Genomic DNA, 18,205 nt, shown 5'->3' on the forward strand with positions numbered 1-18,205 from the left:
CTGTTAACTCAAAACTGCTAATGGGGATGAATTTTGTTTTCGGTTAGTATGCAAAAAACTGATGACAGCCAAGGTTAAACAGCTCTTCAAGCCATGTGTCCCTCTTCTTCCCATCCTCCCCCAGTTGTTCTTTGACCTGTTGGCTGCTACTACTCTGGCTCTGTAACTCCCAGACCATGGCATTCTCATAGTTCTGCTTTCATATTTTTATCACTCCAGCAAATCTTTGCTCTGTTGCAGGATAAAATTGTTGACCTGCGTCAAGAGTTGATGATGGTGACACAAGAAAATACTGACAAACTGAAGCAAATGAACACATTTTGTATGGAGAAGATGACACTTGAAACTAAGTTGGACGCACTACAGAATAACCTGGTATGTGCTGCTTTGATCACTTGTTCCTGACTAGCAAGCCATATAAACTGACCCTACTAGCTGCTGTCCTACCTAGGGAGGGTGTTATCCATGTTCCTCAATAACCTGATCCACATTTTCTCTGTTGTTTATTCCTTGTATTGAATGTGTGCCTGCATTTAAATCACATTGGGTGACGGGAATGACACAAGCCAATCACCAGAGAAAGTAATTTGCCCAACATCCAGAAGGGAATGAGCTCCTTGGTAGTATTACGGTCAAAAGTGTTGTAAGTGTTCTGTACCTGGAGTCTATAAGTAATGTCATTGTTTCGTCTGTGATTGAGGGCAGTTTTTGGCTTTTGTTTCTTCAGGGAGCAGAATTCCAAGGGCCTCGCAAATCAGATATTGAGGAGAAGGAGAAGCTGATTGCATTGGTCCAGTTACAAGCCCAAGAAGCTGAAGTCCTGAAAGAAGAAATCACTCTTCTAAGCAGGAAGGATGGCCGCATCTTTCCACCCTCTCAGCCTGGATATCCTCAAGGTGGGATGCTGGATTAAATCCTTTTCATGTCATTCCCTTGTTCTCATTTTTTATGCATATCAATCCTACTGCATGAGAATAATTAGCAAGCTAGCCCTTGAGATTTAAGTTTCATATGATGTGTCCTGGTCTTAAGGCTCTTCCCCTTTTGGCAGAAATTCTGGACCTTTTAATAGCATAGGCCAGGCAGAATGTTAAAACTTTTCCTTGCCTTCAGCGATTTGATACATTGATGGGAGAAAGTTGCAGATCTTGAATTTGTTTTTCATATGGCTGTTAAAGGCACAATTAAGAAAACAGTAGCAACCCCATCTATCTCTTTTACTTAGTGTACCCTGTTGGCTTTGGGCACATGGGGACATGGTGTTGGTCAACCCAGGCAGCCTGGCCAAATGGTCAGGGTTGATGAAGGCCAACATCTGGAGGGCACAATTAACTATGCTGTCTTAAAGTCTTCAAATAGATGTTTTACTTCCTGATCCAAATATATGCAAGATCAGGCACAATGGATATACAGCCTTGTCCTCCTAATCGGGCAATTAGTATCTTGATGCAGATGTGTCTCCATATCTGTACTTTCAACCTGGAATTGTGTTGTTGATAAATACTTTTGAGATTGACAATAAAATCTGAGTCAATATAGCAATTGTTCTGATGTCCTCATTCAGCCCTGGAGCTGTTCACCTTATACTTTGTACTGAACTCAGCATTGCTTCAAATGATGTGCTTGCTATCTGGAGAATTCTCAGCTTTTTATATATACCGGTATATATAGAAAAAAACTAGCATTGATTTATTTACTTTTTAAAACATTTCTGTGCCAGCAGTGGCGTAGCGTGGGTTGTCAGCACCCGGGGCAAGGCACGTAATTTGCGCCCCCTAACCCGTGGATTTTAGCAGGGGGCAGAGAGCTGCGAGTGCGAGCGAGCGCCCCCAGATGTTGCGCCCGGTGCGGCCGGCCCCCCCGCACCCCCCACGCTACGCCACTGTGTGCCAGACGCTGACTTCAAAGGGAAGCTATTACTTTAAAGAAACAAGAGGTCTCTCTGTCTGCTCCAGTAGATATTCATGATGCTTTATGAAATGGTTATAGGTGAAAACCATGTCCTAGATGACTCATCTTCCTATAGACTAGAAGCTAATCACATTAATAATACCCCTAAATTTGCACTGAAACCAGAAACTTAAAATGTTTCATTTTGAGTGCTAAACTTTCTTCCTTAGTGTTGTCCATTATCTTAATGAGGTGTGTGTTTGGTGAAAAATGAATGCTAAGGGGATTGTAACATGAGGAAAGGAGGCTTTACCTAAGTATAAGGAACCTAAATAAAAGTTCAGTCAAAGGGAAGAAACAGTCTTTATTTACTTGATGAAGCATGGCATTGGTTTCATTATATAGGCACACTATCACAGAATCTGTGCTTGTATATATTGCTTGTTAATGCAGATAAATATGGTACCTACTTTATATCTGTTTTCCTTTGGCATTCTGCAATGAGATTCCTCCTGCTGGGAGGCAAGTAAAGACCCTTTCCCATAATCTCACCATTTAGAGACACCTTCTTGCAGCTGGAGAATGCAGCTCTTGCCCTTGTGCTTCTTCTGTTGCTGAGAGTAGGAAGCTGCCCTTTCCAAGTCGTGATCTGATGGAAGTACATGCTGTTGCCTCAGTTTATCACCTCTTGCGCATGATGCCATTTCTTTCAGCGTAATTATAGAAGGCAGATACACATCTATTTACAAGTGCATAAATATATAAATAGAGATGTAATACAAAAATAAATAACCCTTTTCTGTTTAGAATAGTCTTTGTAAGGCAATTAGTTCCCTAACTGGTGCCAGGAAGTGTCTCTAAGGGAACATGCAGTGGCAGGCTGTTCAGATGCTTCTCTGTGCTTCCAGCCAAGCAAGTGTCCACTGTGTTTAGGGGCCACGCTTGTCGTTCATCTTGGCAGAAATCTGTCCTCTCTACGTCTTCAACTGGTACTAGACCAAGGCAGCAGGCAGAATCTGGGAAGACAAGGAAGGACAATGAAAGTGTGTCCTTGGTCAGATACCACTATTCTTCAAAACACTTTGAAAGGAATTCACTATGAAAATCCAAAAGAGCTTAAATCCCTGCTCTGGAGATCATCCAGAAGGGTTACTACAATTTGTCAGATAGCAAGCTATGATTGTATTACTGAAAATATAAAAAAACGAAGTGACATATACTGAAATGCTAAGAGTTTCTAGTAAAAGTGATGCCAGTGGAAAATGTCTGCAAATTTTCCCAGTACTGATAAATTCTCAAAAATCACCAATTAATGACAAGTTTCTACTCTGATTTATTCCATTTGCCAGCAAAAGGCATATTAGTAAATGCCAAGTAAGCCTTTGGTAATTGTTTTTGACATTTCAGACCTGAGCTACACTGTTATTTCATGCAGTCATTTCTGTGACACTCACACAAAAATGATTGTGTGAAAGAAGCCTGCATTAGTATAAAACACTTGACATTTTCCAAATCAAAATTCACTCTCTGACATTTACTGAAATTGATATAGATGCGTGCAGTTTTGGGTTGGAGGCACAGCAATGTCATTGGAAAGTTGAATATGCTCCAGTTGGATCTATTGGATCTATCTTTCTAGGCCGTATATTTCAAATGCTTGAACATTAGTTTCTGTATATGCCACCATATATAACTTGCAAATAATGCAGAACTTTAACTGAATAGAAAGCCCATGCCTACCATTCTCTCTGCTTTTCACATCAAGGTCCTGCCCTAGATTTAGAAAGCAGCAACTTTCCTCCAAAGGTTAATGCATAGCAAGCAACAGCAGCAAAAATCTCCTTTTATGGTTTATGTCCCACTGACCTGTATGGAAGACAGGATCCTTCATGATTTCCTTAGTGGAGTTGCCCATTTTGCCTTGTGGCACAGAGTGACACAGGTCAAGGTAATGTTCACGATGATGGCAATTGTCATGTTGCTGAAGCAGCTGGTGTGTGGAGTCATCTGGAAGCCCATAGAGAAAAGAATTCTGTTCTGGTCCAGGACTAGGTGACCTAAGTTGCAGAGAAAAAGCAATTTGAGGACATCATCTTCAATTATCCTCTGATTAACTTCCTCATATACAAGTTAATTGAAGAAACAAAAAGGACACAGTTTGGCAGAGTTCATACGTTCATTTCCATGCTCATTGTTCTAGGTTCTAGTAGGATATAATCTTACACAACAATATAGTATGCAGTTTCAATTGCGTTGTGATTACTGAGCATTACATTTCACAGAGGTTATCAAGAGGATGAGCATGCCATGTATTTTGGAGCAGACAGTGACTAGGTATGATAGGTGATTGATTTTGGTGGGTTAAGGTAGGGTTAACTGGGTTGGGTAATGATCATGAGCTATGATGAAGGCAGGAGAGCAGAATTGTGGGGCTATATCTCACTAAATTGCTGAAACATGTTTGGATAATTACCTATTAGATTATTAATCTGATTCTGAGATGTTCTTTAATCTGCAGTGAGCCTATACACACACAGGCCTGCTACCATAAAATACATTTGTTTTGTCTGCCTCAGTTTAAAAGCAATTAGTGAATCAGTCCTATTGTGCCATCAGTACCATGAAATTAAAGGACTTCCAATTTCACTTCTATAAAACTTTAAGGGAACAGATTGCTGAACAAAACGTGGTATGAGCTTTGATTTTTTACGGCCCTAATGAAGACAATCTTGCATGACAGAAATGCTGACATAAGAGGCGTTTCCATCATTTCTGTGACAGCATATTGCCATTACACATGAAGCCTGATGGCTAGAGTCATACCTCTGGTGTTCAGCTGGAATATTTCCATTTTGCAGCACCCTCCCCTGCAGAAACGCATTGGTCCCATTCTGCTGAGAATAAAAAAATAAATTAGAAAAAGAAATATCTAGAAGACAATTAAAGAGTCTAGATTCCAAAGCCAATGCATGGGATTATGCCAAAGGAGTTCAGCTTTAGATATTCAGAACCATTACTGCTTCTAGGATTATAAAAACTGAGCTGCTTTAGGGAACTGGACTCTACATTGATCCAGAACCATAGGATTACAGTGGTACCTCTGGATGTGAACGGGGTCCGTTCCAGAGCCCCGTTCGCATCCTGAAGAGAACGCAACCCGCGTCTGTGCGTGCTGCAATTTGCTGCGTCTGCACATGCGCGTGACGTCATTTTGAGCATCTGCGCATGTACGAGCAGCGAAGTAACGCATTCTGTTACTTCCGGGTCGCCGCAGAGCACAACCCGAAAACGCTCAACCCGAAGCTACTTTAACCCAAGGTATGACTGTACTGCGTCTCTGGGTCTTTGCATACAAATGGCTTCTGAAACTTTGCATACAAATGGCCATGGGGAATTTATGTACTGCATTTTAAAGGATGTGATGCTTTAAAATGTTTATTAATAACCAGTTAGATGCTCAAAGGCTATTTATTGCATCATATTCAGAATCTATAGGTTCAAAATTTTCCACTTGTCCAAAAGACCTAAAAACAAGACTGACCTCTCCAGGTTTACATTCTGGGAGGAAGGCTTAAAACACCTTTGCATCTGCCCCCAGAGGCTGTGGTTGTAAGGAACACTGGCAACAGTCCAATGAAGAAACCGTGGCATATGAGGAACTTAACATCTGGCTGATTCAGCCGCCATTTCCAAATGTGAAGATTCAGCTGCAGAGTGGCAACTGGAACAGTGGTCGCTAGGGGAAAGCTTATATAAATAGTATAGCTGCCCTGCCATAATTTATTGCATTTTAAATATATTGCAAGTCACGCTGAAAACTTTGGTTAGTCAGCAGGGTATATAATCTCTAAATAAATTTTAGTCTGGGAACTGAAGTTTCTGGCAAAGCATTTCCCTTCCTCTTCTGCCTCCTGAGGCAGAAACAGAATGCTAGGCATTGGGCGTTGCAATGAGCCATTATTCAGGCCAAGGAGATAAAGAAGTCACTCAACACCCCCAGCTGTTGCTAAATAAATTTACCTGTTGAACCTCATCTGGGCTGTAATCCTGTGACTTTGCGTTGGGATATCCAATTGTAGCTGAGGGGAAATGGCCATTGGCTCCCTGGTGTGCTGGCAGATGCACGCCATTTGCATAACGCAGCCCATTAGCTCGAGGAGTGGAGACCCCTTGCAGGGGCACCATGGTGTACTGGCAAGAGGACACCAGCAGCCCTGCACCAGGAAAACCCAGGTCTATGCTCTGCTCTGAAATGACAAAATAATATACATGTTAAAGACTGAACATAGACATAACATGAGCTGCTGCTATAACTGGAAACACTGCAGACATAGCCATTGGGGAAGAAAAAGAAAACAGGAAAAAACATTCTGAGGACAGTATAGAATATCTTTGGGCCTTGGTTATGAGTGGGCTTTTTAAGGCCACAGAGCCAATTCAGACAGTTATGTTCGTGAAATGACTTTTGGAAGTCAGAATTTAATCACATGCACATGTGAAGTTATTTGAGGACGAGTTATTCACGCAACATGTCCTGTGAGTAGGAATATCATGAAATTGGGTTGGTTTCCCTTATTATAGCCCAAAGTTGTGTGTGTGCCCTTTGTTTCAGAGTTACAGGTACCTTTTGTTAAAGTCACTTACTCTGCTTGGACCAAGCCCTCCAAAGGCAAAATGGAATGAATGCCACAATGATGAGAACGATGGAGCCCAGCACCACCCCTACAATCAAGTATGGCAGATCACTGGAGCGAGCCACCATGGCCCCTGCCCCTAAGAAATTATGGCCACTGTTGGGTGGGGGGTGATGTATCGTAGATACTGTAGATGGTGGGAGGTGACCAGGCACTCCTGCAGATTTGCGAGCTTCAAGAGAAAGAAAAGCATAGTTAAGATCTTTACACAGCCTCCATGCCCACCCCAATTTTTCAGTCTCAACATGATTCAATGTATTATTATTATTATTATTATTATTATTATTATTATTATTATTTATTAAATTTCTATACCATCCTTCATTCAAGGATCACATAAAAATGCATAACGTAGTAATAAACAAAATACCCCCCCCCCCAATTTAAAAGGCCATAGCCTGTTTAAGCAGTCAAAGGCCTGTGAAAAGAGATATGCTTTTCCTAGCACCTAAAGATATGTAGCGAAGGTGCAAGGCAGCCTCCACATACTGCAACTTCTTCATAGTTTATGAACCTAGTTTGGATTCATTGCTCAGCCCATTTTTGCCTCTTGCTCTGCCCAATGCTGGCACATGGCCTCCATAAGGTGGCTCAGAAGGGAATGGGAGAAAGAAATGTTCCCCACTCCTGACTTACTGCATAATATCCAGTTGAGTCACTTTTTTCACCAATGGGGGGGACTTATACCTTACCTTCAAATTCTGCAGTTAATGAATGAATTTTTATCACCAGAACTCCTCCCTTTCCTTAGTTTCATATTATTTGCTCTCCTAATCAGTTTCTCACACGTATCACCCATGGATAATATATTTCTAAACTTCCTGATCTCTTCACAAGCTTATTCATATCGCAAAGTGGAGGAGGAGCATCTGAGATACCTGAATATAGTGTTGGACTAGTTACCTTTGGTTTCACACATCATCACATTACTGAATTCACTCTCCCCACCCTCGTTGAAGCACTGCATCTTAATGTCATATGAAGTTTCTGGCTGGAGGTGGCTGATAGAATGCCAGTACCGGTCACCTGAATAGGAAGCAACATACACACAAGTGTCACTTTCCTTTTATTCTATCCCAATGCCATAAATGGATCACTGTATTATCACACAGCAATATAGACATGGGACAGTTAACAGCAAACACAATTCCCCCCCCACACACTTGCTGGGAAATGCCTATTATTATTATTTCAATTTATATACCATTAATATTAATATTATTATTATTTAAATTTATATACCATTATATACCATTATGTGGATAAGCCCTCAGTAGACTATTTGGGGCAATTAACATTTGGGATCCAACCAGCTGATGTATCCTTACCTTCTACTGTATCCCTCTTGTAATCACTGTCATTGTCACTGTCAGTTGGTCGATAATAGATGTAAAAACCGTGAATTGGAGTATTGTTATTGCTGGCTGAAATGTACTATAGAAAGGAGCAAAAGGCAGAAATTAACAAAAGAAGAAGAAGAGTTTGGATTTGATATCCCGCTTTATCACTACCTGAAGGAGTCTCAAAGCGGCTAACAATCTCCGTTCCCTTCCTCCCCCACAACAAACACTCTGTGAGGTGAGTGAGGCTGAGACTTCAGAGAAGTGTGACTGGCCCAAGGTCACCCAGCAGCTGCATGTGGAGGAACGGGGAATCAAACCCAGTTCACCAGATTGTGAGTCCACCGCTCTTAACCACTACACCACAAAAGTGTTGGTGTTCATCGCAGAGGCAGAGAATAAGGCAGGACTGGGCAGACTTCTGGATTGTGGGATTTATTTCAGTGTGTACTGGAACACCAAGATCTGACAACGGCAAAATAATGGTAATGAGTGGAGCAAGGTGCAAAATGTATTTGTGAAGGCTTTTTAAGAAATAGGCTTCAGTATTGCGATCCTCAGTAAAGCTGAACCCAAGGCTTAAATATTTTGCACAAGTTACACTTTGTTCTCTTTCTTCATATGATGAATTGAACTATATATATAGCCTTGAACACTGTTATTTGGCAGGTGAGGAAAAGAGTTTTAAAAATCCATTATGATAGCATAGGATATGATAGTACTATAATTATCACTGTGATAGAACTCCTACTTTCACAAAAAAGAGAGTTATGGCCCTAGGGACAAGTTGCTGGGTATGTCGTCTCTCTTGTGGAAGATGGGGGGAAATATCCAGCAATTTGTGCCTACAACTAATTGCTGTCTTGTTTGGTTAAAGCAGGAGTTCTCAAAACTGTAGGGCAGATACATGGTCTTAAAGAAGGCCACTATTTCTCACTGTCAATCTTCAGCTCACTACTCATTTTGTACTGCATATGATCAGAGATACATCAAGCCCAGTACAGTCAATACTAATCGGCAGTATATCACTAGCAGTTTTATTTCTTAGCCCTGCGACTTGAAATCATTAGTGGATGATGTCAGGGATTTACCCAGAGACTGTCATATATGCATGCAAACTACCAGGCAAGTGTTCTACCATTAAGCTACATAGAAAAGGGGACCTCTTTCTACTCTTCCCCTTTTCTATGTATCCATCATTTGCCTACTCATTCCTTCTTCCTGCTGTTGTGTTCATATTAACCACTCAGAATCCATTGTTTGCAATGGATTTTCCCACAGGCAGGAAAATAGAGATGATTTGGGGCTGATGCATGAGAATCTACTAGCAATAAGCAGTTTGATAACTTTTTTAAACATGCCTGCACTGACTATTCCCAGGCATAGGATATTGCAGTAGGAGAACAGGAGAAATAATGGGAATCTTTCCCACAATTGCTACAAACTGGAAAAAAATGTACAAGCTATAAAGAAAGGCACATATTTGTGTTTCAGATAGTGCATTGTCTAATTTTCTTTAGCTAAAGGAGACTACTCTATAGAAATTTGAGAACCTTTGTTTCAAAATGAATGCTGATATTAAAGCTATTATGTGGACTTTGCAGAGGCTGGAAAGTGCTACATGTGATGGGTGGGTATATATGAGAGCAATAATACTGCTCAATTTTGGAACTTTTAACTGAAATGCAATGAACACAAATGATCTAAGCCACAAAGTCCATAAAATCAAATGTGTGCTTGAGTGTTGAAACACAGAACTGCGACACTAAAAGTGTCCAGCACAATAGAGTAGAAGAAGGGAAGCAACAGAGAAACTTAAGGTCGTGATAATTAAAATTTGGCACTAGTTAGTATCAGCAGTGTTAACAGGAATAATGTTGTAAGAAATCCTGTGCAATTTTACTGAGCACATTTTGCTACAGATGAAAAAAAACCCTGTCCTATCTTTTGAGTTCTAGTCCCAGCTCCTGCCTCCCCTGCTTACCATCCACTTCAGCATGATGGTGGTCTCATTGATGGCATCCGTGAAGGTGATGTATGGCCCTGTGACAGGGCGCTCATATACACGGTTGCTGTAGCCCGATACCACATGTGGTTTAGATGGAGCACTTGGCTCACTCTCCCCCAGTATGTTCAATGCTCGCACTCGAAATTTGTAGGATGTGCCTAGAATATGGAATGGAGAAACAATGCAGGAGAAAAGTGAGCAGACCTCTGACCTTGGTATTTTCCTTGTTCATCTCTTCCTGAAAACTCAGACATTCCACATTAGCAGGTGGCAAAATGACATACTGCAGAGCCAGTGTTTCCTGACCTCATGAACTAAGAAACCAAATAGCAGCAAAAGTCTAATCTTGCCGCCCCAGACAATGACTGCTTTTTAAAAGGTTCAGGTGTTTTTTTAACCTGGTCTGAATGGTCAAGAGATCACATTTGCTACCTTACTTCAGATGCACAGAAGAGACTGAGTGCTAATGTACACGCTACATGCCAACAAGTGTAAAGAACAGTTGATCTATGGCTTTTGTCTTTGCATGAAAAGCTGCTTTACGGTGGATGTTTGGAGAAATGGATACAAGGACACACACAATTAACCATTTTACTTCCTGCTATTTCTTCAAAACTGTATTTGTGAGGGTAAACAAAGGCTTGAAATCTTGCAGTGAGGGAAGATACAAAGTGGGTGACTTTGTAGAGCCATAAAACTGTAGACTTGGGCATGGGCGTAGCCAGGCTTTATGTTAGAGGGGAAGTACCTCAGTTAGTTATTTTGTATTGATTTACTTGGTTTGGGGGGGGCAGCTGCCCCTCCCCGCCCTCCTTTGGCAACACCCATGGACTAGGGATGGATCCCCTGCTTAATCTAGGACACCGCCCCCACCCCCGGAAGCTTCAACTTAAATACCTCCAGCAGTGAGCCCACCATCTCCTGAGGCAATCTGTTCCACTTGAAGTGGGGAAACAGCAAGCAGGGAAAGGGTTAAACTTCCACTCACATGCACACACGTTTCTGTTCCTAACTGACCCATCTGTGGTAGCTTTCCGTGTGAAAAAAGAGAATTGTTGGGCTGCCATTAGATACATTTGCAGGTAATATGTAGTTTGGCATGGATACAGTGATTCAAAGCTTTTGGTCTCCGCAGAATAATTTCAGGATTAAAGAAAGCATCTGCAGAATTTCACATTTCTCCGGAAGAGGACCATGAATTACTAGCCAACTCTGAAATGACCTTTTCTCCTTGGCATGGGTAATGGTTTCTGTGGCAGCAGGCAAGATATGAAGTCACTATTAAGTCTTTCCAAGGACCATAGGAAGCCTATCTGCTGGGAATAGAAGATCTCCTACCTTTCTCTAGTCCTGCAATTTCCACAGAGAGACGAGAAGGGTGGATGTCACTTGTGGCCAGCACCCAGTCCCCCATCTTCTTCAGTTTCTTATATTCTACTCGGAATGACTGAATGGGGAAGCCTCCATTTCCACGGGGGATCCAAGTCACATAGACAGATGTCTCAGATGCCATTGAGATGGTGGGGCGATCTGGAGCCTCGGGAGCTGTAAGGAAAAGAAGAATAACATTAGCAGAGATACAACCAGTTTTAGATTGGGAAAGCTGGGCTGTAGGGAACTTTCCTTGCAAGATGAAATAGTGTGCTAGAGAGAGGGAGAAAACAATTGGAGACGGGGAGAGAAAAGGTGCTCTTGCTACCATGGTATATATTTTTATATTGTAAACCACCCTATGATCCTTGGATGAAGGTCAGTATAGAAATTTAATAAATAATAATAATAAAGGTGCGCACACGGACAAGTTGGACTCGGTAAAAAGTGTCCTCTTGAAATTGCATATTTTTTCAAGGCTCCTCCCACCGCAACAATCATAATCAAATCACTATTTGTTGAAGTGTTGCATGGAGCGTGGAGCAGGCTTGTTTTCTCCTGCTCCAGCGGGTAGGACCTGAACCAATGGCTTCAAGTTACAAGGAAGGAGATTCTGACTAAACATCAGGAAGAACTTTCTGACAGTAAGAACTGTTTGACAGTGGAACAGACTCCCTCAGAAGGTGGTGGACTCTCCTTCCTTAGAGGCTTCTAAGCAGAGGCTGGATGACCATCTGTCATCAATGCTTTAGTTCAGATTCCTGCATTACAGGGGATTGTACTAGGTGACCCTCAGGGTCCCTTCCAACTCTACAATTCCACGATTCTATGATTCGCTCACTATCATATTACTAGACCGTTTGTCTGATAGGTGCTTGTTGCCAGTAAAACAGACTTTGAAGAGCAACATGGCCTAATAAGGACTAGACAGAAGCAGCAGAGATAAGCAAACTCCCTTCCTGTTGCTTGTGCCAGGCTTGTCTTTTTCTCATTCACACCACCATCTTTCCCAGCTCTCCTCCCCCAAGAATAATCAGACTTCTAGAGCCACAAAACCCTTTCTGCCGCAAGTCTGAAAATGGCCTTACGGGACAGGCGTGTGTTGTCGGATTGGTTGCTGCTCCGAGAGCTGGTGCCAGGGTCATCCTTCTGAATCTGCTGCTCTTTGCTGGCTATGATATCTGGTTTGGGTCGACGTCCTAAGCAAGACAAAAATAGCAAAGATGGCATGAGATAAACTTTTAGTGTCTTATTGCTCTGAATGATAAACTTCACCAACATTCTGTGGTGGCTTACATTCCATGGATGTAACTGCGTCTTATTAACATTATTATTATTATTATTATTATTATTATTAAAAGCAAATTTCTAAATGACAAAGCCTTCAGCATCAGGAGAAGGAGAGAATTTACAACTCATGGGAAAGTACTACATCTTTACCGGTCCTGAAGGTCACCATTGCTGTCTGCCCCTCTCCAGCGCAGTTGTAGGCAGACATCTCCACCTCATACAAACTTCCTGGGTCCAGTTTTATTAGAGTCAGATGATGCTGGTTGGCAGGGACATCCCTGACTGTCCAGCTGTCTGAAGAATTCATTACCTGTTGAAGGACAAGGAACAAGCACACCTATGAGTGGATTCAATTGCCTTCACCTTATTACGGATAAAAGGGCTATTGAGCATTTTTAGCCAAAGCCAGATCTAAATAAACTTGTTGCTGGCATCTGTTTGTCTTGAGAGACAATAGAGTGCAGGGATGAAGTCAAACTGCTGTGTTAGCAGCACCAAAGTGAACTCCCCAGGGCACAAGCAAGTACGGAGGTCCTGGGCTGTCCAGATGACAAGACCCCTGCTCTCTCAGCCTTGCTGATGTGGTCCAAAGGAAAGCAGAGCAATATGTCTGACACCACCTTGGCACCAGGAGTTGTTGGAAGGAGGCATACAAGGCTCCACCCAACCATGTTAGGAACTACTTTGGATTTTTGTTCGGTGTACTCCTTAACCGTTTTCTCCCAAAGATATCCCACAAGGCAGCAAAGGTTTAGGATCAGAGTTTTCCTTCTCTTAGATGGGCTACTTTTCCAGGCTGATAAGCCCCATCTGCTCCTCACTACAGCACATGCAGAAATAAAGCCTAAGGAAATGCAACTGAAACAAGTGCATTATTGCTTCATTTTTAAACCCATTTCTCCTTTCCTCCCCTTCCTTTATGTTTTTCCCAGTGTAAATTTTAGATTGTCTTGTATTCTGCAAAGTGTCATGCATACTGACAAGAGCAGTTTGGATTTGAGTAGTAATGACAACAGCAAGAATGCTATGACAAGTAAATTCTCAGAAGCATTAAGCTACTTTGCAGCATGATCTTATTAAATTGATGCCACTCAGAGGAACCCCTTTATAATTCCATGTTGTAACAGAAACTCCTGCTAATAGCAATTGAGAATTATAAAATAAAATTGTTTAAACATGTGTGCTGCATATAGAAAATAATCACTGGCGAACTGGTATGAGATAACATAGGAATAAAGTAACACCGGAAGCTGCCTGTTATCTAGCTCATAACGGTTTCTGGGAACTACAGAACCTGGAACCTTTTGCATGCAATACAAATACTTGATTACTGAACTACAGCCCTTATATCTAAGTAGAAGAAGATGAAGATTATTAGCTATTCCCCAGTCCAAAAATAACCATATGACAATGAAAGAAAAGTCAGCTGCAGAGCTGTATCATCAAGAATTAGAGGGGGCAAATCAACACCCTCAAGGGAGAGAACTCCAATGTCTACTTAGCAGCTGCAAGCTACACAGGTTGTGCATCTGTGCATTTACCAAACAGTTACAGGTTGTATCCAACTGCGTCCCTCCACTCACTGCAGGCTCTTAGTTCCAGTGAAAGTTTCCGTGAATGTGACAAAGAGGGAGGCATTTTTTTACAAATACCCCCTTTGTCTGGAGCAGATTGGGCGGCGGGCACATAGGGGACCGGAAAAGGATGAGGAATCGCTGAAAACTATCATCCTCACATTCCACTGGTGAAAGGCACTTATAGGCTACAGTGCCTTCTTTGAATTGGAAACAACCCTACAATTTTGTCCTAAAAAAGAAAACGGACCATCTTATTTTGCCTCCAATAGGAAAATGAGACCATGCCATATTTATCACAGATAGTTGTGGACAAACCTGCAATCTGAAATGAGCAGAACTACTCGTCTACTGGCAAATGTCTGAATTCTGGTATTTGATACCCACTGCTACTAATTGCCTCAATCAATTGACATATGAGGTAGGTACCACTTCTCCATTCACCACTATTCCCATCCCCCAAGGGCTATGTAATCACAATGTTATAATTTGTGCTGTGGATGTATTGAACAAAGCTGCACAGGGTTAACGAGTTTTTAGTGCTATCTTTAGTTAAAAGATTTCTAAGCAGTCCAGGTTATTTAGTTAGCACATGTAGTACATGTGGGCACTCCATAAACTGGATGGTATCCAATGCAGAATACATCCACTGAAATAAATTAACATTACTTAGTTCTCTCCATTGTTTTCCATAAGTCATATCTGAGTATGACTTAGCTGGATAAAACTCTCTGAAATGCACTTACACCTCAAGTAAACACATGTCAGAATAGATTTATTGAAATGAGCCATGATATAATCATGTTTATTCAGAATTTGGCTAAACCCAGCATCTCCTTTACATAAAGCCCATTTCAGGGTGTCTGTCTGGTTACCAGCCACGCAAATGAAAGTGATAGCAGGGTTAACAGGAACAGTTTCCTCCTGTAAAGTCCTTTAAGATACAAGAAAGAATCTCCAGCTGAGAATTTGCTCCGTGCTGGAAACATGTTAGTCCTAAGTGCAGTGACCCATGGTGACTCCCTCTGACCCAAGAGCCTTCCAGGTGAAGCAACTGAAAAAAGAGAGACCACAACCAACGAACAATGCAAGGAAGGTACATGCAGCAAGCTAAGATACCATGAGGGTCTGGAATCATTACTTTACGGGAATCTGTCTTATGATAAGGATAAGTTCATCAAAAGAGGAGGGAGGGTAGTGGGAGAGGGAAGAAATGCCCCAGACTAAGTAAAGTATATGTATAATCCCAGGGTTATGTGCATCCTGGGTTTGCCCCTGTTCACTGATACATACATCTCTGCAGTTCTCTCTCCCATGCTGATCTCAAACTTGCACTAAAGCACCCACTTCCTTATGCCTGTTCCTTATGCTGCTATCACTCACTGACATTCAGAGACCGCACACAGGACAAATATCCTGCCCATCCAAAAGATGGGCTGCTGCTACCTAAACTGGCAAGAAAGTGTAAGCGATACAGAGCTTTCCAGATAAACTGTAATTCAGCATCATTATCAGAAATCAGTTAAAAAGGAATGTGCTAACCTTGCGATGTTTTACAACATAGTAGAGGACTGGGGCTTTGCCATCATGCCGTGGTTTCCACAACAGCTCATATGAATCCGTTTTAGTAGTCCGGGGAGAGCTAAGGATGACTGGGGCCTCAGCTGGAGACACCAACTCTTTGGTAGTACATTGAACAGACACGGATGGTGTCGTGGGCCTGGGTCTTAGAAAATTTGCTTTGTCTTTCAGCATTTTTTCACTATTGCTAAGCAGGGTAGGTGACAAGGCAGACTGAGCTGAATTAGCAACAGAACCTCGCTGTGGCTTCAGAGTTGTTCCTAGAAGGCAAGAGACATGATTTGAACAAATGCTGGAGCACTGAACTGATAAAACTGATACCCACTGTCTTAAAACTGATACCCACTTACTCCCAACTATCAGGAAAAGGTAGGTGTGTGTGTGTGTGTGTGTGTGTGTGTGTGAATCTAGCTTATTAGGGTTTTCTTAGCACTGCAGTAGAATAACACCCAGCAAGTCGGGTAAGTTTCCATTCCTGCATTGTGTCTCCCACGGCTATAAACTACTACGTGAGACTTCAGTTGGCTTTAGGCTTCTTCCTTTTAACTTAACAAGCCTAATTTTTTCATAGGCTTTTGGCTTCTTTAGAAGATAGAAAGTCTGCTTTAGGTAGCCAGAGGGGAAGTTCTAAGCACCTGGGATTTTGGTGCACTAGGCATCAGCCTACTCTTGTCTACACAAAATCCAAATGCTGTCTCAGTGACAGCAATGAGAGCATCTTGGCTGTGAGTCCTGGAAGACCTGCTCCCTGCCCTGCAGGCCTTTTCCCACTTGGCCTGGGAGGGTGGGGCCCAGACTGACTCCAGCTACAAAAGCTCTTGGGCTGGGGCACTGTTTAGGGGGGTTTATTTTGGGGGGAATTGTTGCTGTTGGTTTTTTGTATTTTTATTTTAGATCTTGTTGCAATTTCTGTGGAAAGTGTTCAGTTTGGTTCTGTCTGTTTAATTTTTTTATTGTTTATGTTGTAGTTTTATATTTTGTTCATGTTGTAACCTGCCTTGAGCATGGTTTGAACTGTGGAAGAGTGGCATACAAATAAAGTTATGTATGTATGTATGTATGTATGTATGTTAACCATTCATTAAATTCCAAGTACATCTGACTCAGTCCCTTTACAAATTATGTCCTCGGAGAATTTTAATTTGTGTAGTTTTATTTTGACAGAGAATGGGGTTTTTAATGAACAAACAATAGAGAAAGAGTGGTGTCAGAAAAGAGACATCTGTCATGTTTGTCACAATCACCTATTTTATCACTTCAACACTGAATTTTTACAAATATTTTGTCATTTCGATTTTTGTAAGCTGCTTTTAGCGTTGCTATTGCAGCTGAAGTGTGGAGGGTAATTCAGACACTTAATACATATGTAAATGGACAGATAAAGATTTAAGAAGCTCAGTCCATGAAACAGAGCTATGCAGGGAAAGCAACTTTCCCCCTAAGTACTGAGGGACCCACTCAAGATACAACCTGCATGTGTTCAGGTTCATTTCTCCAATACTCTGAAAGCCACACATCTGAGAAGTAGGAATCTCAGGAAGTTCCTTTCCAGATCAGAAACTAACTTGAGCTGCATGACTTAGCATAAACAGAGAATGAGCAGCCCCATGTATAGACAGATACACCCCTAATACTAATAAAAATGAGATACTATTTAGGTAAGTTTTTAATGTTTAATGCTGTATTGTATTTTTAATATTCAGTTGGGAGCTGCCCAGAGTGGCTGGGGAAACCCAACCAGATGGGTGGGGTATAAATAACAACAACAACAACATTATTATTATACTTACTTTTGCTGTTCAAAGTGCTTTACAATTCTTATTTCATTATCCCTATATGAACCTTTTGAACTTCACTTTGGACTTACCAGGCCCAGTAGTCCTCAGCTGAACCATAGCCTGTGCACTCCCAACTTCATTCTCTGCCATGCACTGATATATCCCTTCATCCTCAGGCCCCACACTGGAGACACGTAGGGCCTTGCGAGAGAGTTGCATTCGGTGGCTGGAGAAGAGAGGAACTGCATTACGCAGCCACACAACTGATGGCTGGGGGTTCCCCCGAACCTTGCAGGTGAACTTTGCACTTTGTCCCCATGAGATGATCTGCTGAGATAGTTCCATGACAACCTCCGGGGGTTCTGAAAAGGAAATAGAGTTACAATTCAGGTGTGAGAACGACCATTCACCTCTGAAACAGGCAGAACTGAAATATTTGTAGCTATCCTCCTACGTTGCTGTGTTATAAACGGGGTTATGAAGACAGCAATACCCAAACCCATTTATTCTTGTGCACAGCCATTTAGTGTCCTTTAAGTAGATCCTTCACGTATTTCAAAAGTAATCTTTCGGAGATCATAGAATAACAGAATCTTACGAGTTGGAAGGGACCCAAGGGTCATCTAGTCCAACCTCCTGCAATGCAGGAATCTCAGCTAAAGCGTCCATGACAGATGGG

General features: G+C 41.9%; 2 protein-coding genes across 6 annotated transcripts in view; one reads left to right on the plus strand and one right to left on the minus strand.

Annotated features, from left to right (window-relative positions):
• The window catches only part of CFAP44 (cilia and flagella associated protein 44), a 42,835-nt gene extending 41,297 nt beyond the window's left edge, over nt 1–1,538 (plus strand). The window contains exons 34-35 of one of the 2 annotated variants that reach the window (XM_081004295.1): nt 241–375; nt 728–1,538. In XM_081004295.1, the coding sequence (XP_080860421.1) occupies nt 241–375; nt 728–913 (321 nt within the window). In that variant the 3' untranslated portion in view covers nt 914–1,538. Of the gene's footprint in view, nt 1–240; nt 377–727 lie in introns of those variants that run through there. The other variant, XM_081004296.1, reaches the window with a different exon arrangement.
• A 696-nt stretch (nt 1,539–2,234) lies between these two features.
• BOC (BOC cell adhesion associated, oncogene regulated) overlaps nt 2,235–18,205 on the minus strand; it is a 67,244-nt gene continuing 51,273 nt past the window's right edge. For 3 of the 4 annotated variants that reach the window (XM_081004298.1, XM_081004299.1, XM_081004297.1), the window contains exons 7-19: nt 17,616–17,888; nt 15,710–16,008; nt 12,744–12,903; nt 12,392–12,502; nt 11,271–11,477; nt 9,909–10,090; nt 7,913–8,018; nt 7,488–7,610; nt 6,535–6,756; nt 5,911–6,137; nt 4,714–4,784; nt 3,757–3,947; nt 2,235–2,906 (exon numbers count right to left, since the gene is read on the minus strand). In XM_081004298.1, coding sequence (XP_080860424.1) covers nt 2,725–2,906; nt 3,757–3,947; nt 4,714–4,784; nt 5,911–6,137; nt 6,535–6,756; nt 7,488–7,610; nt 7,913–8,018; nt 9,909–10,090; nt 11,271–11,477; nt 12,392–12,502; nt 12,744–12,903; nt 15,710–16,008; nt 17,616–17,888 — 2,354 coding nt within the window. In that variant the 3' untranslated portion in view covers nt 2,235–2,724. The remainder of the gene's footprint in view (nt 2,907–3,756; nt 3,948–4,713; nt 4,785–5,910; nt 6,138–6,534; nt 6,757–7,487; nt 7,611–7,912; nt 8,019–9,908; nt 10,091–11,270; nt 11,478–12,391; nt 12,503–12,743; nt 12,904–15,709; nt 16,009–17,615; nt 17,889–18,205) is intronic. The other variant, XM_081004300.1, reaches the window with a different exon arrangement.

This window comes from Podarcis pityusensis, assembly GCF_964106645.2.
Source record: "Podarcis pityusensis genome assembly, chromosome: 4".
Taxonomy (NCBI): Eukaryota; Metazoa; Chordata; class Lepidosauria; order Squamata; family Lacertidae; genus Podarcis; species Podarcis pityusensis.